The sequence below is a fragment of the Grammomys surdaster genome, unplaced genomic scaffold (assembly GCF_004785775.1).
Source record: "Grammomys surdaster isolate TR1022 unplaced genomic scaffold, NIH_TR_1.0 804, whole genome shotgun sequence".
In the NCBI taxonomy this organism is placed as follows: Eukaryota; Metazoa; Chordata; class Mammalia; order Rodentia; family Muridae; genus Grammomys; species Grammomys surdaster.
Window position 1 is genome coordinate 152821 of NW_021605223.1, and position 22761 is coordinate 175581.

At 54.0% G+C, this 22761-nt stretch overlaps 1 protein-coding gene across 2 annotated transcripts; it reads left to right on the forward strand.

Moving 5' to 3' along the window:
* Positions 1 to 462: 462 nt before the first annotated feature.
* On the forward strand, positions 463 to 22211 carry Smg9 (SMG9 nonsense mediated mRNA decay factor). Of its 2 annotated transcripts, none has more exons than XM_028782575.1 (14): positions 463 to 725; positions 3933 to 4088; positions 6132 to 6206; positions 6294 to 6558; positions 6641 to 6738; positions 8410 to 8522; positions 14212 to 14323; positions 15708 to 15803; positions 16041 to 16126; positions 19501 to 19607; positions 20132 to 20239; positions 20367 to 20495; positions 20670 to 20814; positions 21741 to 22211. In XM_028782575.1, exons 2-14 carry the CDS (start codon positions 3939 to 3941, stop codon positions 21817 to 21819), a joined length of 1563 nt encoding a protein of 520 aa, XP_028638408.1. In that variant the 5' UTR covers positions 463 to 725; positions 3933 to 3938; the 3' UTR covers positions 21820 to 22211. The 2 variants fall into 2 exon arrangements, with proteins under 2 accessions (XP_028638408.1, XP_028638409.1); XM_028782576.1 differs by lacking the exon at positions 463 to 725 and adding an exon at positions 901 to 961.
* The last annotated feature ends 550 nt before the right edge of the window (positions 22212 to 22761 follow it).

A 22761-nucleotide genomic window follows, 5' to 3' on the forward strand; every position in this document is an offset into this window, starting at 1 on the left:
CAGGCTATGTGACTCTGCGACTTCATGATTAGACCCGCCCACTTCTGCTGCCCACCTCGTGCCACAGGTTCAAGACTCGATCTTTCTCTAGGTGTTCTCGCTGTCTTGGCAAAGCTGGGCTCTCCCTTAAAGTCCTTCAAGATCGCGCCTTGCAGCCAGCTGAATCCGATTTGTACTTGTTCAGCTAAGAACGTTAATTCTTCCCTTCTGCCGTAGTCTACCCCAGTCTGTCAACACTACAGAAGACCCGGGATTCGAACTCGAAATCTCCAGAGCTGCCCACCCAGCCAAACACCAGGCCCGCCCAGAGACACAATGCGCACGCGCCTTCTCAGCGGCAACGTACTCCCCCCCCCCGCCGCTCCGTAGTCCGCATGCGTGCTGAAACCAGCCACCTCCGTTGACGCATGCTCAGTCTGGCGCGCACGTTCGGTTCGCTTGCGCGCCCAGCCCGCGGCGCATGCGCTGAGCCAGCAGCGCGAGGGGCCCTGACTTGTGGGGCTGCGTACTGTGGCTTCCTCTTCTTCCTCCTCTGGGAGCTTCCGGGACGCCAAGGCCTGTTCCGGAATAGCCGGCACCCGCTTTCTCTGCCCGTCTCTCTTTCCTGTGACCTTCCGGCGCCATTTACACGGCAGGTGGCTGTGGAGGACCTTCCCCGCCCACGCCGCACTCCTGTCACTCAGAGCGCGCGCTGCGACCCGGGAACGAATCAGCAGCAGCCTTAGGTAAGGGGGGCGGGGGCGAAGCCGCGAGCCTGCGAGAGGCGTGCGCGCGCCGGAGGGGCGGGGCTTGAGGGGTGGGGCGTGTTCAAGCCCCGCCCCCGCTCTGCCGTTAAAAGGTCGCTGGGCGGCTGGCCAATGGCAGTAGGAACCTGAAGGTCTCGGCGTAGCGGCGCCGTTCGTTGGAGGTACAAATGAATTAATGGAAACTATAGCCGCCGTCAAGTGTCCCTGTGGTACTGGTACGCTCCTCCTAATAGCACCAGGAGGGAATTTCTGGACATATTCCCATAGAAGCCGACACACACTTAGGGCCGCCTTCCGAGGAATGTCTACGTGGAAATTGGATTTTGAGGTTCTTCATGCCCGAGTATAGGAAGCAGGCCCCATCTGAGACTACAAGCAGACCTAATTTAAAGAACTTAGGGAACACTTAGGAAAAAAATAGGTGAATAGGGCTGGACACGGTGGCTCACACGTGGAATTCCAGCAGTGTGGAGCCAGAAACCGGAGGGTCGCCATGAGTTTGAGACCAGCCTGAGCTACACGACAGGACCCTGTTTGAGAGGGAGACGTGAGGAGGAGGGAACTGTAGGCTCTCAACTCGTCGAATGCGTCCTGCCTCAAGAGAAGAGGCGTTAGAATAGTGAAGAATTGGGGGGGGGTCTCCTGGGTGATTGTGCAAACCAAGTTGTCAATTCTGGAAGATTCTCTGTAAGAGGTGCTCGAGATCTGAGATGGTAGAGGGTGGGAAGACGGCTCTGTCTGTGAAGTGCTTGTTTGCAAGCGTGAAGGCCCAACGAGTTTGATCCCCAGCAACCACATAAAAAGTGGAGTGAGGTGACACCATCTTGTATCCCAGTGCTGGGGACACAGGACATGCAATGTGCAGAGCTCCTTGGCCGGCCAGTCTAGCCTCATAGAGAGGCTCCAGGTTCCATTGAGATCCCTGTCTGAAAAACTAAGTGGGGCTGTCCAGATGGTTTTATCGGGTAAAGGTGTCACCACAAGGCAAAGGAATTGATTTTCCCATCCCTGGGACCTACAGGATGGAAAGAGGAAATGGTCTCTCAGTAGTTGTTACCTGACCTCCACAAATATGATAGGGCTCTCTGCATGCTTGCACGCAGGTACGTGTGTACTTGTGTCACACACACACACACAAGAAACCCAGAAGCTCCCACCCCAAGAATATGCAGATTAGACTTCATCTCTGTGAGGCCACTGTCGGAGCCCTGTAAGTAAACAGTTACCCCAGCCTACTAGTCTGTAGAGAGCTCTCCCGGAAAACTCTGGAAACAGCATTTCAGGGCCCAGATTGCAGGTAGATGGCATCTTAGGTTCACAATCATTCCCCACAAGAGCTGTTAGGTAGACTCAAATGCTGATTCCAGAACAATTCCAGGACAGTTAACTTGCCTGAAAGGGGGGTGGTCCCAGTGAACAGACACGTCAGTGTGAAGACAGTATCCTTATGGAAAAGGGAATCAGACTCTCAAGCGCTCGGGAGGTCGTCAGAATAATAGGGGAACAGACAGTTAATTGCAGGGGAGGAAGGAGTCCCAGTCTCTGGGGAGAGGGCCTTAGACAGTAAACAGTCATTTAAGACCTGACTCATTCCAGTAAGCATCTGTTAGCAGGCCCTTGCCCTCCTCGGTCAGTCCCGTTTGTGGCTGGGGAGAGGTCACTCGGGCCTGAGGGGGGCTAGACAAGCCCCCACATGGCTAGCAAAAGTGCCTCATCCAACAGTTCTAGAGTGTTTCACAGGAGCCTGTTGATGTCATTGAGGCCTGAGGTGGACAAGGGGAAGGGTTTGAGGGAACACAATGTGAGGGCCAGATGCTGGGTTTGTGGGTCCTAGGGCCACGCTGTCGCCACCTATACTGCTGTTCACAGGTGGCAGCCATAGTCACTCTGTCACTCTGGGACCAGGTTCCAATGAGACCTTGTGTCTGGAGCCAGAGCAGGCAGCCCCACAGGGTCCTGTGGGCAGCTGAGCACTCAGGTGTCCCTAGAGCACATTGAATTGTAAAGACCCCAACACACTTCCCCCAGGGACCTGGAAACAGATGCCACCAGTGGTGGAGAGTGGGTCATATAGTCCAACAGAACATGTTGAGGGTCAGTCTCTGGATAGACCTGTGTGTGCGGAGGGAGGGAGGGCTGACCAGCCGGGGCAGAAAGTAGGTCCGTGAGAACCTTGTGGGACCAGGTAGGTAATAGGGCCCATGGGAGTGAGCCCCTGCCACTGTCACCACACGTAAATGGGTGATCACTAGTCCTCCTATTGGGGACTTGTGAGAATATGACTTGTTGCCTGTGGAAGGAGACTGTCCCCTTTCTCTGTGCCTTGTTGGACCATTCCAATAGTTACAGATAGTCTTGCACAAAGAAGAGACAGATTTGTTTCTCACTGGCTTCAGGGGTAGGTGATGTAAGGTTATTTAGAGACTACCAACACCTTGTGTCTTGTTTTACCATGATTTCCACGAAGTTGTCTTGAAGTCAGGGTAGCTGTCTGAGCCACTTTTAGCCAAGAGGAGGAAGAGGCAAAAGACATGGACCTGTTTCTGTAAAGGGAAGTTTCTGAGTGTCCCCCAAGCCACCCTCCTGTTGCTACCTACACTGTTTGCCAAAACCGCTGAGAAGTGTGTTCTGGGTGCTGTGTGCTGACCTCACCAAGAAGAGCAGTGGGCACATGTAGGAGGCCACTGGCGGCCAGCTGCTGCCTCAGCCACAGAGCTCCAGTTGTGGTTGTTCTCTGTATGTGTGTATGTGTGCGGTTATGAACACATGCATGCAGTACCCAAGGAAGCCAGAAGAGGGCAGTGGGTCCCCCAGAGCCAGAGGTGCTGGTGAGCTGTCCAGTGTGGATGCTGGAACTAGGGCTTGGGCCTTCTACAAGAGCAGTATGCACTCCCTTGACACCGAGCCATCTCTCCAGCCTCGGGTTTGCTTGTGGGTTTTGGTTTTGTTGTTTTTAAGAGGGGTTGGGTGGGTGTGATGAGTGCAGATGTCAGTCCCTCCTCTCCTACCACGTGGGTCGTGGGGATTGAACTTAGGTTGTCAATCTTGCTAGCAAGCACCTTTATCCAGTGAGCCGACTCACTGGTCTCAGAGCTTCTTTTTACAAGGAAGAATCTTCATGCAGTGAGGTGAGCCCCATAGAGAAGAAGGATTCCTTTTGTACCAAAATCTCCTTGTTCCTTCCAGGTAACCATGTCGGAGTCTGGGCACAGTCAGCCAGGGCTCTACGGGATAGAGCGGCGGCGGCGGTGGAAGGAGCCAGGTTCCAGTGGCCCCCAGAATCTTTCTGGGCCTGGTGGTCGGGAGAGAGACTACATTGCACCCTGGGAAAGAGAGAGACGGGTGAGTGATCCCAACGATGGCTTGCAGGATTCCAGTGGCTCCATCCAGGGGCAGGGGACACGTCTGTGTGTAAAGCTGTCCTCGGGTAGAGGAAGGGGAGGGAGAATAAAGGGACTGTTTTGATGACATAGCCAAAGAAACCTATGAGGAGGTGACTTTGAGTGGGAGCCTGGAGGAGGTGAAAGACAAGACATTTCAAAGCCTAGTTGTGTGTGGTAGGTCAGAGAGGCTGTGGCGGGAAGGAGAACCTAGAGGAGGTGGGCTCAGATCCCACAGGCCCTGACAGGGCTTGGGCTTTGACAGAGAGGAACTGCATTGGGGGCTTGAGCCAGAACTGACATCAGGTTCCATTTTAAAGAGTCGCACGCCACCAACAACAGTTCCTTGCATCATGTTCCCCTGCTTCCCAAAGTGCTGCGTCTCTGTGGGGTTCCCTGGACCCCCTCAGGCACCCGGGACCCTGTGCACAGCTCATGGGGGAATGTCCTGGTCTTCTGCAGCTTGTCAGCTGTAATGCCGGGAGAAGCTGCTGTGAATCTTACCTTTGTCTCAGACAGGCCTCCTCTGCAAGCCTTTGTACACCTGTCTTCCATCTTCCTGCAGTTCTGCAGTGTGTGTGTGTATGTGTGTGTACACGAGTGTGTGTCCCCGTTACTTAGATGCCCCGCCTCATAAGTACACCTGTCACCCCCACCCTCAGCCTCCATCCTGCAGGTGTTCTCTCAGAGCTGTCCTGCCAAAGCCCTTCGAGTCATCCTGGGGTTCCGCCGAGCCTGTGAGCCAGTGGAATGAGCGGGGTTTAAGGAGAAACAGGTCCAGGGAGGGTCCACAGTAATCTCAGGCAGAACCAAGCCTGAAGCTTGGACCGTGCCCCTCTAGACTAGGGGTTTAGTCATGGAAGGAGTCCATTAGCCTGTGAGAGCAGGCCAGGGACAAGTCTTGGCAATCAGGGTAGCAAGGATCCCAGTGGCTCTCACAGAGTAGGCCTCTGCCATGTGTCAGGTGTCCTGGGCAATATGCAGGCTGTTCCCTCTGTCCTATACTACCCTGTGAGGGTGGAGCTCCTGCCCACCCCCCACAGTTGAACAGATAGGAGTGGGTTACCAGTTACTTAGGCTAGGTCCTACTTAGATTACCAGTTTGCTGATGGGATATGTTCCCACCCGAGCTGCAAAGCACCAAGCCCTCACTCCTACCCCTCCCACGGGGCTGCTCCAACAGAAGCTGTCGGAGCGGGGAGGATGTGGTCTGGAGTCAGGTGGCCAGGTTCTGTGTGGGTTTCTCAGCCTCATGGGAGTGGTGCCAGCACCCGGGCATGCAGGCATACATTTTTTGCAACCTACTTTTAATAAGGGTTCAACCTCTCCTCTTGCCCACCACCCAGCAGAGGTAAAGAGAAAAGTTACTAGGATATGGGGAAAATGGACCTGTTCAGCAATAGTTCTTTGGGGGCGAGCTTGATCTTCTTTGGCAGCAAATAACAAATACGACTCAGCAGCTGCAGAGCAGCCCTGTGGACAGACAGACACCACACATGAACCAGCAGCTGTAGTTCAACCCTAAAGAAACTGCAGGGCTGGCTGGCTGGCCTGAGGTGAGACATGGAGGCGGCAAGCTGCCGCAGGGACCTCACAAGCATGGGCTCCTCTCTGGCTGCACCACCACAGTGCAGCTCAACAACGCAGTGTAAGGTGAACCAATACCTGTGTGTCATTAGGGAAGAAGGGCGAGGCGGAGCAAAGCAGACCAAGGCTCAGTGTGCTGTCTCCCACTGTCTGTGGGTCACAGCTATACTCCTTCATCCCCGGTCCTTACGTATCTTTGCTGCATCAAAACGTCCTTTCACCTGGGTCTGCTTCAGAAAACATTCTTTCCCATGTCTGCTTCAGCAAGACAGCTTTTCACACATCCTTTGTATCCCCCAGCAAAACATCATTTGACATAACTGACTTTCCAAACAACCCAGAAGTTTCCCTCTCATGGGTGGGGTGGGGAGGCATCATGGAGGCCGTCTGGAGTAACAGCTGCATTCCGTCTTCTCAGGATGGCAGTGAAGACCCCAGCACTAACGTCATGCAGAAAACTCCCATCATCCTCTCAAAGCCGCCAGCTGAGCGGGTGAGCATGGAGGACCCCAGGAGAGAGGTGGGAGGAGGGTGTGATAGGAGGTCTCCCCAGTGGCTAACAGACTTCTCACCCCCACAGTCAAAGCAGCCGCCACCTAGTACAGTGCCAGCTGCACCGCCAGCCCCAGCCCCACTGGAGAAACCCATCGTGCTCATGAAGCCACGTGAGGAGGGGAAGGGGCCTGTGGCTGGAACAGGAGCTTCCACCCCTGAAGGCACTGCCCCACCGCCCCCCACGGCCCCTGCACCCCCCAAAGGAGAGAAGGAGGGGCAGAGACCCACACAGCCCGTGTACCAGATTCAGAACCGGGGCATGGGCACTGCTGCCCCGACTGCCATGGACCGTGAGTAGACCCCGTAGGGTGGGCGGTGACCAGCTCCTGCCTCACGGAGACCCTCACTGTCCTGTCTCCTCTCTCCATCCAGCTGTGGTGGGCCAGGCCAAGCTCTTGCCTCCAGAACGCATGAAACACAGCATCAAGCTAGTGGACGACCAGATGAACTGGTGTGACAGCGCCATCGAGGTACGGCCTCCCTGGGTCCCGCACCTCTGTCCACGGCCTCTCCAGGTCCCACACCTCTGTCCACGGCCTCCCCAGGTCCCACACCCCTGTCCATGGCCTCCTCAGGTCCCGCAGCTCTGTCCACGGCCTCCCCAGGTCCCACACTTCTGTCCACAGCCTCCCCAGGTTCCGCAGCTCTGTCCACGGCCTCCCCAGGTCCCGCACCTCTGTCCACACCCTTCCAGAACAGCTCTCAGGATCTGAGAGAAGTTCCCCTCAATCAGGCCTGAATTTCATCCAACTTAGAGGGCTGGTAGTTGAAAGTCATGGTTTGTTGATAGTGTGAAGGACAGTGGGCATTGAACCCAGAGCCTTGTGCATGCTAGGCAAGTTTCTGTTCCTGAGCTACAGCCCCAGCCTGTTTTTTACTCTTGGTTCAGAGTGGGGTCTTACTGAGTTCCCTGAACTACCCTTGAACTGTCTGTCTTCCTGCCTCTGTCTCCTAAGTAGCTTGTATGGCAGGCCTGTGACACCAGGGCAGGTTGAAACCCTGATTGCTCTAACACCTCTTGGTAGACATCCCTGCTGCCCCGTACCCCAGAACTCCTGGGCCTTTGCACACCAGAGGAAGGTCCTGACCCTGCTCCCACACTCCTTGGTCCAGCCCCGTGCTGTCTTCATGGGCCAACCAGAGGCTCCTTCCCAGCAGCCCTTGCTCTAGTTAGAGCCTCACGTTGCTAGGCCCACAGGCCTGCTCCTCTGCTCTGGTGCTTTTCCACAGTTGCACACACTCTGGAAGGACTGCCCTCCCGCCCCTAGCTTAAGCCTGTGAGTGCTGCACACCAGGGCTGTGTTACCTTGCCCTACCTGCTTGCTCCATAGTGGCCCTTGCTGCAGCGATAAAGTGGCTTCTTTGAACTACCTAGTGTGGCAGCCTCCTCCAGTGCTCAGGGCTACTGAGCAAGCCCTTGACACTGTAACCCCTAGGGCCAAAGACACAGTTGTCACTTTTGTTTCAGTTTAATGAAGGAAAATAGCCACATGCAATCTGGCTCCCACAGTGAACACCTCATCCTGAGTAGTTTGGCTTTAAGGTACAGAGGCTTATTAAACCCTGGCCCGGGGCCAGATACTTTTTTTTTTTTTCTTAGTCCCTCTGGTGATTCTGGAGAAGTGCCAGCAAATCAGTTGGCTTTTGAAAGGGACTCCTCTGCCCCCTGGTGGTAAAGATCAGCAGAGCTGTTGGCCCGGAGGCAAAGGTCTTGGGTGTTTATAGAAAGGCTCCAGACATAGCCCCTTGCTCTGATCGCCCTCTGCCTGGAGCAGGAGGCCTGACTTGGGTAGTTCTGTCAGCCTGCTTCTCCGCTCCTTCCCAAGTAGTAACTGGTTCTCAGGCCCTCCTGCTGCTATTGTTTCCTGCCCAGGTCTTACAGTGTTAGCCTCCCATAGGTCAATGTGGTCCTGTGTAGCCAGGCTATGTGACTAGAGATACCCTTCTGCTTCTCAATCATGGGAAGCTTTCTCGCTCAGCTTTCCCAGCCTCTAGGGTCCAGAGCCTTACATGTGAGCCTGCCACAACACAGCTCCTTGTCCAGATGAAGGAGCAGATGATCAAGCGGGTGGGTGAACCCACTACAGGGGCCTGGCTGCCTTGTCAGGCTTGTGAGGATCTTGTTCCCCATTGCCCCCCAGTACCTGCTGGATCAGACGGACGTGTTAGTGGTCGGTGTCTTAGGCCTCCAGGGGACAGGCAAGTCCATGGTCATGTCACTGCTGTCAGCAAACACTCCAGAGGAAGACCAGAGGTGAGGGGCACTGGGCAGGGCTGGAGGAGGCCGGGGGAGCAGGGGAAGGTGACCGCCCATGGGGAGGACGGACTGGGTATCAGAACTGCAAGAGTTCCACGTGGCTTCCCCTCCCTGGCCTCACCATCATAGATAGGAAGAGTGTGGGCTAGCTGAGTGTAGCTCCCCACCAGGAAAGGGAAGAAAGTCACCAAGGCTTTTCAAAGGTGGTGGCTGCTGCAAGCTTGGTGCCAGATCTCCTCTGGTTGACCTTGGTCAAGTCAGCTCTTCTCCTATTCAAATACTTTTACTTTATTGTATTTCCTTTGGTGTCGTACCTGTGGATATATGTCTGTGTACACTACTCAGGTATATGTCTGTGTACACTACTTGGATATATGTCTGTGTACACTACTTGGATGCTTGGTCCCTGAGAAGAGGCTTCAGATCTGGAGCTATGAGCCTCCGTTTAGGAGCTGGAAATTGAACCTGGGTCCTCTGGAAAGCAGCCAGTTTTCTCTGCTCCGGAGCCATCTCTCCAGCCCCTCAAGTGAGGTTTTAACGTATGAAGCAGCTGACACAGAGCCCAAGAGTTATGGGTGCCCAGTGACCCGGGAGATTGGGCAAGGAGAGCGATCTGGGGGAGCGGGTTCTGCACTAGCCCCGGTCCTCCTGTGTTTCAGCGTTCGGGGAAGGATTGGCTATGAGGGTGCTCTGGCCTGTGTGTGCACGGTCTGCAGTGGGAGGTGTGACAGAGATAAATGGTAGCGTTAGAGGACGGGTTAGGAAGGAGGACCTGAAACGCTGCGTCCTGACCCGGGCACAGACAGGGAAGCCTGGCCCTTCTAGAGATAAGCTCTCCAGATACAAGTGAGACAAGTACCCCCTGGCACACAGCCTAAGTCACGTGTGCCCCCATCTCTCCCTGTCATGCACACATGGTCACACATGTCCACCAGGGTCTCCCCGCCATCTCCTAAAGGCTGACTCAGCTCAGTGCCTCTCTCTGGACGCCCCTACCCCACCCCCCACACCCCAGTCTTGGGCCTTCAGCTAACACCAAGGCTGTACTTCACCCGTGGCCTCTCCTGGCCTCTCATGGTGCTAAGCCTCAGCTGTTCTCCATGACCCCTTCATGCCTTCAAGACCAGTATCCCCAGGGGATTCTAGCACTACCACATTTGGCACCAGTGCAAGACAACCTTGGCCACCACTGGAACAGACATTTTATATGCTGATTCTTAGGAAATATTTCCCAGAAGATTTCACCTCAGGGATTCTGGTTTCTTCTTAACCACAGCTAATTTCTCAGCTCCAGCCAACCAGCATCAAACCGTCCCAGTAAAGCAAAGTTTTCACTTCAGTGGTGCTGGTCTCTTGTTACCACAGCTAATTCTTCAGCCCCAGCTGACCACAGCCACAGAACCTTAATTCAGAACAGAAAATGGCCCCAATAGAGTCTTCCCACTTCCTCTGAAACTTCCCAACCTAGGCCTCAGTCCTCTGCACTGCTCTGACGTTCTTATCTGTCAAGCGCTCACAGAATAGCCCACCGAGGGCTCAGTGCTGTGTTGTAGAAAATACTTAATCTCAGGGGCTCCTAACCTGCCTTTGATCATTCAGTTCCCGAGAAAACACACACACTTTTGTTATTTATCATACGCCTTTATCAGCACTAAAGCTAGGCAGATATCTACCCTCTGTGCTATTAAAATCTATTTCCTATCGATAACCCGAGTTATTACTTACTGTGATCCATCTGGGCTGCTCTTAACTCCAGTTGGCCAGCCCTCGGGGCCATGCTTGCTTGCCTCCCGCCCAATGGCTCTTGTCTTCTCTCCCACCTTCCTCTTTCCCTCCTCATGGTCTCCTCCGACCTAAGCCTGGGAGCCCCAAGCCCCTCTTGTCTCTCTTCTGCCCATCTGTAGGCTGTGGACATCTTTATTCACCACTCGGAAAGAACTTGGGGGCGAGGTCGCATAGGTCACTTGGGTCTGTGGGGGGGCTCTCTTGTCTCTGGGGCAACCAGGCCTTGGGGGCCCACACTTAGCATTACAATGCATAGCGTCAGACCAAACCTCAGCTCTCTGGCTTTTGTAGTCAGAAGTTCCAAAGGCCTTCCACAATCTTCCCCCAAAACATGGTCAGGTCTGCCATAGCAGTACCTCACTCTCCTGGTACCAACTTATCTTAATCAGGGTTTCTATTGCTGTAATAAAACATCATAGCCAAAGCTAGTTGGGAGGAAAGGGTTTATTTGGCCTCCATATTGGGGTTAATCACTGAAGGAAGCCGAGGCAGGAACCTAGAGCAGGAGCTGATGCAGAAGCCCTGGAGGGATACTGCTTACTGGCTTGCTCCTTGTGGCTTCTCAGCCTGCTTTTTATAGAACTCAGGACCACAAGCCCAAGACTGGTACCACCCACAATGGACTGGGCCCTCCCCCATCAGTCACTAATTTTAAAAATGCCTTATGTGCTTGTTTGCAGCCTGATCGTACAGAGGCAGTTTCTCAATTGAGGTTCCCTCCACACAGGTGACTTCAGCATGTGTCAGCTTGACATCAGACTAGTCAGCACAGGGAAGGTCTCAGCACCAGACTCAGCAAGGGCCAAGCTGTCTCCAGGAGCTGGGACTAAGCTTTCTACAGAAGGTGCCTTAGCGGCACCAATGGGTGTTCAGAGTCTCACAGTTTTATTCTTGTTGGAGTTTGTTTAGGTGTAGGAGTTGTGTTTTGTTTCTCTAAGAAGGGTCTCCCTACATAGCCTAAGCTGGCTTCTATGCCACAATCCCTCTGCCTTGCTGTCAAATTTTTCTTCTAGGAAAAGGGCCCATAGGTCTCAACAGGTCTCAGGGTCTAGTAGAAACCCAGAAAAGGTTAGGGAGCACTGTCGCTTGGGCCTGGGGCTGAGAGGTCCTTCTGCCTCTCCATCCTTGGCGCCTCTGCTGAGTTGGAGCTACAGCCATCCTGTGCTGTGCCACTGTAGCTCCTGGGTAGCCTTTCTCATGTCCCCTCTGAGCAGCAGGCACCGTCCCCTGTGTTCTCCATCCAACTCCTGAACTGGGAAAGTGGTGGCTCAGTTGCCGTTCATCCCTGTGGTTGACCACGTGTGCAGTAGTCTTTGATTCTGGCCCTAGCTCCTAGAGGACTCACCGGATACACAGCCTGTCTCCCGCACCGTGTGGTTAGCCCCTACTCCCAGCTATTACCTCCCGTGACAGACATCAAGACCCGCAGGGCCCGTCTCTGTGCCTTCCCTCAGCTGTGTACTGAGTGCTCCCGGTGTCCCAGCCCATTCTTGGTGCTGGGTTCCATAATACACAGGACTACCATAGCCTGCCTTGTGGGCTTGTTGTCTGGGAAGTTTGTAAAGAGAACCATCTGGCACGGGGAGCCGTTTGGCATGCGAAAAGATGATTAAAAAAAGGCAGATGGTACCTGCCTGTGGTCCCAGATTTTATGAGGTGGAAGCAGGAGGATCAGGCATTTGAGGTCATCCTCGGCTACATGTGAGTTCAGGGTCATCCTCAGCTACATAAGTGAATTCAGGGTCATCCTCAGCTACATAGTGAGTTCAGGTTATCCTCGGCTACATAGTGAGTTCAGGGACAAGGTGAGTTATGGTGCACACAGGCAGGGAAGTCAGCAGTTCGGTGACAGAGCCCTTGCCTAGGCAGCTTGCCGGGTGAGGGACTGCGGGTCTCAGCTGTTGCACTGCAAGGAAAGGTGGTGAGGTGAGGTCCAAGAAGCTGAGGCGGGCGGGTGCCTGAGGCTGCGCCCTGAGCCGCCCTCCGCCCTCCCTGTAGTCCTTGCAGCACAGAGATGCTTTCCAACCAAAACCTGTTCATCGCCCCCTGCTTCAGGGCGTGGAGGTTCGCCTGCGCTCTGAAGAGAGGTCCAAGCTGACGCTCCTGTCTCAGCCTGGCCTGCTGTTGCCTCTCACCCCAGGTCTGCCCTTCGTCCCGCTCCTTGCTACAGCCTGTCACAGCCCTAGTATGCATCCTTCTGTCCTCTCACACACATGTCCTTCCTGACCCTTCACTTTCGCCCACAGCACCTCTGTCTCCGTCCTCACAGCAGATCCCCACCCCAGCACCGTTCTTCCTATCCCATGGTTCCAGAGCGCCTGTGATTAGTGGGCTAGACGGAAATGAGCTGGGGGCAACACCCAGCTAAATAGAAGCCCGGGGGGCTGGAGAGATGACTCAGCGGTTAAGAGCATTGACTGCCCTTCCAGAGGTCCTGGGTTCAAATCCCAGCAACCACATGGTGGCTCACAACCATCTGCAACGGGATCCGATGCCCTCAACAGTGTGCTCACATACATAAAACAAATCTTTAAAAAGAAAGAAGTCTTAGAAGACAGTGGCTTTGTCTCCTTGATGCTCTGTCCTGGTGTCTGACCATGGCAGCGGTGGCAGGTGGGGTTCTATAGTGTTTGCTGAGTGGAAGGATGCCTGCTCCATGCAGCCATCCTCAGGACAAGATGTAGGTAAGAGGCCGCCACCACACCCCACTCCTGCCACCTCCCACCAAGGCAGGTACTGTCATCCTGACGTCAGATTGGAAGCAGCAAATGCTGTCACAGCTCTGCCGTGAGGAGACCTGCCAACAGGAAGAACGAGGGTGGAGGCGCCGCACAGAGAAGGGTGCTTGGTGATTGACAGGAGTTGCTTTGATGGTCTGAGGGCTTTCATGTATGTTCACCTCACAGCCTTAGGCTTTGGGGCACAGACTCAATGGGCCCAACCTTGAGCCCACAGGCCACATGTAATCCTGGATGGCTGTGGACACAGCCCATGCAAGGTTGTTAGATAAAACACGTTTCAGCTTTGTAGCTGAAATATGTGAGTCTCTGTTTTAAGATTTTATTTTATTTACACATGTGTAGGTGCCCCTGAGGTCAGGGATGCCCTGTTGCTGGAGGCGAGGTTGGTTGTGAGCCACACCGCACATGAGTGCTGGGAATGAAACCGGTCGTCTAGAGGAGCAGTACATACTCTTAACCACTGAGCCAGCTCGCAAGCCGAAGTACACAGTCTTGAATGTGGGCTTTGTAGATGGCGACATTTGTGTCACAGTACCAAAAGTTGGACATACTTGATTGGGTTGTATCATTGCTTCTATTTTTAAAAAAAGACAGGGTCTTCATGGCTACGCTTGAAGAACCTGCTGTGTAGATCAGGCTGGACTCATAGAGATTAACCTGACCCCTGACCTTGCTTCCTGAGTTCTGGGATTAACGCTATGTACCATAGTGCCTGGCTATTCTTATTATTTTTTACGGTGGCGTCTCACTGTATAGCCTAGATAGCCTGGAACTCACAGGAGCTGGCTTGCCTTGACCTCCTGGTGCTAAGATTAAAGATGTACACCACGACTCCCCTGCCTCATCATCTCCATTTTACAAATAACAAACAGGCGGGAGGGCTTAAGGGCCAGGAGGACAGGGTGGGTTGTGCAGCATCGAGGCCAGCAGTCTCTGCTGGTGAGCACTGGAGTCTGCTGACTCCCCTAGCAGGACTAAATGGACCTGTGGGCTGGAGTGAAGTTGCGTGATAGCACACATGTCGTCATCCCCCAACCATGGCCACAGGTGGAAGGCCTGGGGCTGGCAGAGACGCTCAGCTTCAGTGTCCACGTGTCAGGCTATTCTGTGGCAGGAGAGGAGCCAGACTGCTCACACAGCCCTCATTTTCCTCCTCACAGGGCATATGTCTTCCGGGCTCAGAGTGCGGAGATGAAGGAACGAGGGGGCAACCAGACCAGCGGCATTGACTTCTTCATTACCCAAGAGCGGATTGTCTTCCTAGACACGCAGGTGCCGGCCCCAGTCCCTCTCCCTGCCCTTCGCATCCTCTTGTCAGAGTGTGGCCTCCGTCCTGTTCACCTCTGCACTGTGGCCTGAGGGATCTGAGCAGCGTGCCTTCAGGGGTGGCCTGGGGTCTGTGTGGGTCCAGATCCTGAACTTACAACCCTGTCAGCTCTGTGACCTGAAGTTGACCTCTGGCCCCAGGCCTGTTCTTACCTGAGGTGAGGTTTGGGCTCTGGGACCTCTGAGGGGTCATTGGAATGGTCCAGGCACAGTGCTTGGCCAGCACCTGGGGTGAGGCCTTCTGACTGCCATCCTCGCCCTCATGAGGAGTCAGCAAGGCCTCGCTCTATCTCAACCTCTTCTCTCAACTTGAAACTGTCTTTGAGCTGTGCGGCCTTGGTCAGGTCCTTTTCCATTTCTGCCCATGAGTTTCAGAAAAAGGAGTCACACTGCGTGTCTGCCTGCGAGTAAAGTCTTAGCAGTAGTGTAAGCATGAGAGTAACCTGAGCTAGATGCTCTTGGCTATCAGTATTGGGGTCCTAGAACAGTCTCTATGCTTATCCCTGTTTGCCTGGCCAGTGCCTCCCTTCGGAAGACTCCTGTGGGTCATGCTTCTGGGACATTTCCAGCCTCTGGTGCCATTGCTGTCTGTGTCACCTCCATTGTGATGGGACTGGCTGCTATGTCTTATCTCCCCCCACCACCACTGTCCCCCCCGACCCCCAAGCATTTTGGGCTCTGGCCCTGGCCCATTGTTGATACTCCCTCTTGGCGGAGCAGGATTCTCATGACACAGAGTGGAAATCTGCCATCTGAGGAAGGCTTCTTTATGCAGGGGATGCAGGGACCTGCACATGAGCTGGGCTGGCTCAGGGGTCAGAGAAGAGAGGAAAACTCTGGGAAAGAGAGCCAGACAGATAGTGCCTCCCAGAGCAGCTCGCACACTGCTGAGAGCCAGGGAGACTCAGAGTCAGTTTACAAGTTGACTGTGACTTTAAGAAAGTCCAGAACCACGTTCTCTAACACGCACTCATGTAATTTGTAAATCCGCACCAGATTTCACACTAATCATTTTTTGACCTAAGTAATTATTTCAGCAAAGCTTTGGAAACACATGAAACAGCCAACAACAAAGAGTCTTTAAGGGGACCGGGCCCATTCGAGCTGTATGAAATTTACCAGAACTGCCTTTGGGCACCAGGCTCTTGAGAACAGCGAGGCTTGACTGGAAAGGCCTGGGAAGATGAGTCTTCTCTGGAGTACAGTGGTTAGCCCCTCTTGCTGCCAGCCCTGACCTGGTTAGAAGTGGCCTGCCGTGCTGCGGGCCTGCACTCTCAGGACTTACCTCATGGTGACCCTGCCCTCCCCCTCTGCCCTTCGTTTCTTGCAGCCCATCCTCAGCCCCTCCATCTTGGACCACCTCATCAATAACGACCGCAAACTGCCTCCAGAGTACAACCTCCCTCACACCTATGTGGAGATGCAGGTGAGGGTGGCAGTGAGCCTGCCGAGGCGGGGCTGCGGGGAAGGGGCAGCTCTGGCGGAGGCTCAGACCTGGCCTCAGGCCGGTGGCCCTCTGTGAAAGGCTGGCTGCTTCCTACCCAGGAACATTTAGGGCTAGTCTGTAAGGAAACCAGCCACAGTGCTACCCATAGAAAGAGCCTGCGTGTGCCCAGCCCTCCCCTGCTGGTTGGTCCTGCAGCACGTCCCTCTGCTCCCACAGTCCCTGCAGATAGCTGCCTTCCTCTTCACGGTCTGCCACGTGGTGATTGTCGTGCAGGATTGGTTCACCGACCTCAGTCTGTACAGGTGAGTGCTCAGGCAGGGATGGAGGACCAAGCCTCAGGCCCCAGGGGCCACTGCTGACTGTTGCTGTAGATCATCCCCACTAAAGTCCCCTGCTGTCTTCTCCTCCATGGGGGACTGGGCAATGGATGCCTGCTTCCCCGTGGCTGTGTAATGGAGCTCCCACCCTAGTGCTTCCCAGTCTCCACCCCAGTCCTGTCATCGGCTCCTCACACAGGTGCAGTAGGGCAGAGCTGCACACAGGCTCAGGAGGAGTGGCTGACACTCAGGTGAGGCCTCACGGCCTCCTCCCCTCCTGGGAGGGAAGTCAGCGGTCAGCAAGCCAAGCCATGGTGGTCTTTTGCCAGCAGGCACAGCTAAAGTCATGAAGAGGGCGGTTTAATATGGAGGGAAGGCCTGTGCAGCACCCCTGCAAAGCACACCCCCTTCCCAGACTCACCTCATTCAGAGTAGGGGACACAGCCCTTTCTGTGCTGCCATATAGGGCTCCACCATCAGGAAGGACACCCCGGCATCTGGCTAGCCATGCAGCTCAATTGCAAGGTGTTCCTCCTCAGGCTCCTTGTCCCCAGCTGAAAGCGCTTTGTCTGCAGATCCTCCCTGATGGCCTCCCAGGGCTGAGGCCAACCTAAAGCCTTCCCTCTCCTTCCCAGTCCCCCGCAGGAACACCACAGGGCCAGGCTTCTTCAGCCCCTAGATCTTTGTTTTCATGCGCGTGCAGCAGGCATGTGTGTTTTGGTAATTTCTTACTCCAATAAGCCCATATAAAATACACACAACTAGTTATTATGTTTATAAGCTGTATGCCTAGATTGGGCAGATCTGTCACTATACTAACTTCTTCCCTAGCTCTGCAACCCCTTGTTACCTGTGGCTTCTCTAGGCTATCCATCTCCTCCTGCTCCATCTTCCTTCCTCCTTCTCTTCCTCTGTCTCTCTTCCCCTGTCCCACCTTCCCCTTCCACTGCCCAGTCATCGGCTCTAGCCTTTATTTGACCAGTCAGAATGGGGAGAAGGTTGGGTGAGATCACCTGATCACGTGATCTACTTGTCAGGGGAAGCCCCTCCTGAGGAAGCAGAATGAATATCAAAATACAAACAGCACCAGGGAAACCCAAACATTTCCCCTCCCTTTCTGTCCAATTAAAAGGCTCTTTTCTCTCAGATATGAATTGAGCACGATCCTTACGATTAGTAAATGGTAGAAACATAAGATACACTTAACGCCCAGTCTGTCATGTTTGTCAGTTTCGATAAAGCACTCTACCGTCTATCCTAATAGTTTACAATTCTGTACCTGAATTATGTTCTGATTTTAGTTTGCATTACCATCTGAAAACCATCCTTTCAAATCTACGTCATATCTCTCAATGCTAAACACGTAAGCTTGCTTATGAGACTAACTAGTCTTCAACCCCATCAGAAATCCAAGAACAAATATTATCTGAAAATACAAGAAGCAAAAAACATAGCTTCTAAACTGTAAACAGTTTGTAGAGACAGCTGACTACTGGACGGCCCCTGATTTCTTACAACATTGGCGCATCTGTCTTTAGCCTTTTAGCCCAGAACCATCTGACAGACCTTGAAATGAAGTGGGAATATTGACGGACTGGCTTGCCCTGTCTTGCCAGAGCTTAGCAGCCGACCTTCCCACATCTGTCTGACCTCCTTGGACAGTATTGTCTGCAGATGATATAGACAATTTCTGCCCAGTGGCTACCTTGCCATGATAAGCAACCTCTCCTGGAGGTGAAGATGCTCAGTGTCTTCTTTGAACCATGAAGGGGGTACCGTCAGGAGCAGACATGCCTCTAGTCAAATGATCCTTAATAATAAAATGACATTAAATGTCACAGTCCGTGGATTTCTGATGTTTTTGAAGACTATGTAAAGTCTATCTGAACCGTTAAACCTTAACTACTCCAGCCATTTCTGTTTGAGTACATTGAAACACTTGATTATAGTTGAATCAGAACCTACCGTAGCCATGAGTTTGTTATCTGGTTTTAACTTGTGTTATTAATCATCCTAAACAGTTTGTAATGGCAGCTGTTAGACGACTGTCCAAGCCTGGTCCTCTTCAGTGGGTTGCTCTTGGGTATCCAGCTCTAGAGAGGGGGCTGAGTGGTGGGTCCCCAGCAACAGAACAAGTCTTGCCAGGGTTGTGGCCACATCTGAGTGATATGATTCGGGAGCATCCAGGGTTGCTCTTCATACAAGTAAATTAAAAACCCCCATGCCAAGCACTGGGCGCACAGGTGTGAGGAACACAGAACAGGCGGCTCCTGTGGGATTTGTGTTCTGTTGGGCCCATGGTCTGCAGGTGGGCCCTTGCAACTGTGGGTAAACATTTAGGAGAATGCCCAAGTACTTAGCAGTCTGGTTTTCCCATTAGATAACAGGTTTGTTTTATTTACTGTTACACACTTGGAAAACAGCACAAGGTGAAAATACATCTACATAAAGACCTGTGCATGGGTATTTATAGCACCCTTGTTCATAACGGCCGCTCCAATGCCGCCAGCATCCCTGTGAGAGGCTGAATGGATGAAGGGGGTCCATCCAGACAAAGGAGTTACTGGGAAGAAAGGAGCTGTCAAGCTATGAAAGGAACGGAGGAACCTTAAATGCGTATTGTTCAGAAGCCAAGTGTGGGAAGGCTGCAGTGTGCGGTTCCAGCCACGTGACGCCTGGACTGGGGGCAGCACAGGGATGAGAGTAGGCAGGGTAGGGACTGGGGTGAGCTAGCCCAACACTGTGTGGGGACCCCACACAGTGACCCCACCCTGCCCTGCTATGCTGGAGCCCTCTTGCCCACATGAATCTCTTCAGACTAAAGAGTGTCTGCACCGAGGTGACCACAGCATGCAGGGAGGACTGGGTAACAGGTGATGGCACGTCAGCCTACTGGGTACTACTTAGAAGGAAGCTGGTTGCACACCAAGGAGCATGGCACACTGCTCCTCTCTGTGAACCGAAAACTAGTCCAGAAAGTGGTTTTGGGTTTTGTTGGTTGGCTTTATGCTTGGTTTGTTCGGAGCTGTTTTTTTGTTGGGGTCAGGGGCTGGTTTCTACATAAAGTATGCTGGCTTCAAACCCTAAGTGGTTGGAACTACAGACGCATGCCGATAAAACCTGAGATTTTACACACACACACACATACACACACACACACACACACACACACACACACACACACGGAAACCCAAAGATAGTGCACAGTTGGTACAGGTGTCCATGGGCTGCTGTCACAACCCTGAAGCTGCATGTGCAGAGCTCTCATCAGAATCTCAAGGGGAATCCTCCCCAGGGTGTGTGTGGGGGGGGGGGGGGGGGACATGCCTAATCATCAAGCCCTCGCTCCAAACCTGCAGGTTCCTGCAAACGGCAGAGATGGTGAAGCCATCCACCCCATCCCCCAGCCATGAGTCCAGCAGCTCAGCAGGCTCGGATGAGGGCACTGAGTACTACCCGCACCTCGGTGAGAGCCGCTCTGGGGCCATAGCAGTGGGCAAGAGAGACCTGCAGAGTGCTTCTGATATTGGGAGAGGGGACAGAAACGGTTAGCATGGGCTTCCTCTCTGACCCACACTGTTGCTGTGTCCTTGACATCCCACGGCTGCAGAAACAAGCCCTGGGTTGATGTGGTGCCTCATGATCTGTTCACCCTCCAGTCCTGTGTCCTGACTGCTCTCTGCATGCTCTGTCCTCCCTGGTGCTCCTCTTCAAGGACTGTGCTCCTACATCCACGCACACACGCACTTGTTCTGGTCTTTCTAACATCAGGTCGCACTATGTCCTTCAAGTCTCCTGTAATGTTCTTGATGACACAGCTGTCCTTGTCTGTCTTTCCATCAGGCTAGGGGTGCTGGGTGGAAGGAGTCAGGTCTGGCTTGTGTCAGGGTCTCCAGCACTGCCCTGCTCACAAACCCTGAGTCACCTGAGCTAGTGGGGACCTGGTGAGGCCAAGCGCTGTCTGCCTCACTGCTGCACCCTCCCGCCCAGTCTTCCTGCAGAACAAGGCACGTAGAGAGGACTTCTGTCCCAGGAAGTTACGTCAGATGCACCTGATGATTGACCAGCTCATGGCGCACTCCCACCTGCGCTATAAGGGTGAGCACCCCCGAGCTTCTCCTAGATCCTGTGCCACTCCCAAGCAAAACCCAGAAGAGCCTTCCTGGCTGCCAGTCCCCCACCGCAGCCCACAGCTCAGGCTGCAGCTGGAGTGTCTGCTTCCCAGGGACGCTGTCCATGCTGCAGTGCAACGTCTTCCCAGGGCTGCCGCCCGACTTCCTGGATGCTGAGGTCAACTTGTTCCTGGTGCCCTTCATGGACAGTGAAGCTGAGAACGAGAACCCACCTCGAGCAGGTAGAGTTACCTAAGGGAGCTGGGCCGTGGGGAGACAACCTGCCCTGGGGCCGGGAGAATTCTGGCTGCCACTGGTGCTGGGGTCTTTCTCAGGGCCGTGTGTTTCAGCACGGGAATGGTTTGGGAAGAGCTGGTCTGAGGCAAAACTCTGAAGTACCCACCCTACTCTCCCAGGGCCTGGCTCCAGCCCCCTCTTCTCCCTGCTGCCGGGGTACCGAGGTCACCCTAGCTTCCAGTCCTTGGTCAGCAAGCTCCGCAGCCAGGTGATGTCGATGGCCCGGCCACAGCTGTCGCACACAATCCTCACTGAGAAGAACTGGTAAGGGTTCTTTGGAGTGGGGTGCATTTGAGGAGCCTGCAATCTGGAGGGCGTTGTGGTGGGGGAACCTCAGTAAATCCCAGCTCTCCTGGCCTTGCTAACCTGTAGCACTTCAGCCAGGCCAGCAGGGGGCAGTTGTGTGTGACTAACACATGGGCCTCTCGGGCTTGATACAGGGGTTTTCTCTGGAAGAAATTTAGGGCATGGTAGTTCATGTCTATAGTCCCAGCAATAAGAGACTGAGGCAGGAAGATCATTGTGAGTTCAAGGCCAACTTAAGCTACATAGTGAATTCCAGACCTGTATGGTATACAAAGTGAGATCCTGTCTCAAAGGCAGAAATTTAGGCTCAAAGGAAATGTCTCGTAGTAAAGTCACACACTGGTATGAATCCACTCAGTAGCCAGGAGAAGGATCAGTGAGCCTGGTTACGCTTGGAGATCTAGTCAAGGTTGTAAGTGTCCAGCCTCACTGTGCTTGGCCCCCTCTCCGTCGTTTTGTGTCCATCTGTCCCTCCTGCCTGTCTACTGCCACTCTCCCCAACCCTACTCGAAGCCCCGCCTTCTCATGACTCCTGTGTGCAGAACCCACTCATTGAGCTCTTAGGGCAGGGCTCAGGCTCCTGCCATTGGCTGAACCAGAGCCTGAGGGGAGGACAGGCCCTGGGCTGTGTAGCTGCTGTTGAGTAAGTTTGTCCATCACAATGCTGGAGGGGACTGGAGACACCACTACCATGGAGCCCAACCCTGAATGAAGACTTGGACCTTCATCCAAGTCCAGCCCTCAACTTCCCCAGGAAAGGGCATAGAAACAGGGCCACTCCATCAGGGCTGGCACCATTGCTGGAGGCTCTGGGATGCTCACTTGTAAACTGAAACTCATTTGGGCCTTAGTTTCCCACTCTGACTAGAGCCCTCTACCCACAGGTTCCACTACGCTGCCCGAATCTGGGATGGGGTGAAGAAGTCCTCAGCCCTGGCAGAGTACAGCCGCCTGCTGGCCTGAGGCTGAGGGAGGAGCAGCATGCAGAGGACCTCCCTGTCCCATGGGCTGTCCTGTGGACAGTGAGAGCACAGCCATCCTCCAGCAGGGGAGGAGAGTGACAGAGGCCTGGCAGAGGGATTGTGGCTTCCCGCTGAGAGACGTGAGGTGTCTGAGGCCAGCCCCTCCCTCAAATGGGGGGCTGCTCACAGGGTGACCAAGAGATCCCACCCTGAGCCTGGCATGAGCAGCCTTTCCCAAATCTCCATAGAGACCAGCAGCAGGAGGAGTCAGGATGTCCCAGGAAGCCTGACCCCACTGAGTCAGACTCCAGGCCTTCCCTGGGAAACAGGGTTGGGGCTGGAGAGCTTTTCATGGGCGAGGGTCCCATGGTTTAAATAAATGTGCTCATAGGAGCCTGCTCGGGGGGGGGGGGGGTTCTTTCTTGGGAGAGGGCAGCTAATCCTGTCACTAGAGCCTAAATAAAGACAATGCCTGGCTTAGGCTGAAAAGAGAGAATTGTCAAGTGTGGTGACTTGGCCTATAAGCCCATCAGGAGATGGGAACAGGAGGACCAAGAGTTCAAGGCCAGCTTCCGCCTACCACATGAGACCCTGCCTAAATAAATAAATAAACAATAGGGCCATCCTGTAACATGCCCTCTTTGCCCCTTCTCTTGCTCTTATGGACCCACTGACTCTTGGTAACAGCTTCGGTCACCCTGGCCTTCAGACCCCAAGTAGTGTGTGTGCCTCCACTGTTCTCTTGCACATGGTGGTCCTTCTCGGTTCTGCTTCCCAAAGCAGGCGCCCAGATCGGCCTGGCTCAGTCTTCACCCCACAGCCACCAGTCTGCCTGGCTTCACTTTACCTCCCATCTCCTCCTCGGAGGCTTGTCCTTCCTATTCTCTTCACGTATAAGGGGGTGTCCAGGGGCCTCTTGAACAAGCATAGCTAAGGGGAGCAG

Coding starts and splice junctions, on each gene's coding strand:
- Smg9 (XM_028782575.1), top strand. CDS start 3,939: ATGTCGGAGTCTGGGCACAGTCAGCCAGGGCTCTACGGGATAGAGCGG. Junction 6,559..6,640: donor TGCCCCGACTGCCATGGACC/GTGAGTAGACCC, acceptor CTCTCCATCCAG/CTGTGGTGGGCCAGGCCAAG. Junction 14,324..15,707: donor TTGTCTTCCTAGACACGCAG/GTGCCGGCCCCA, acceptor CGTTTCTTGCAG/CCCATCCTCAGCCCCTCCAT.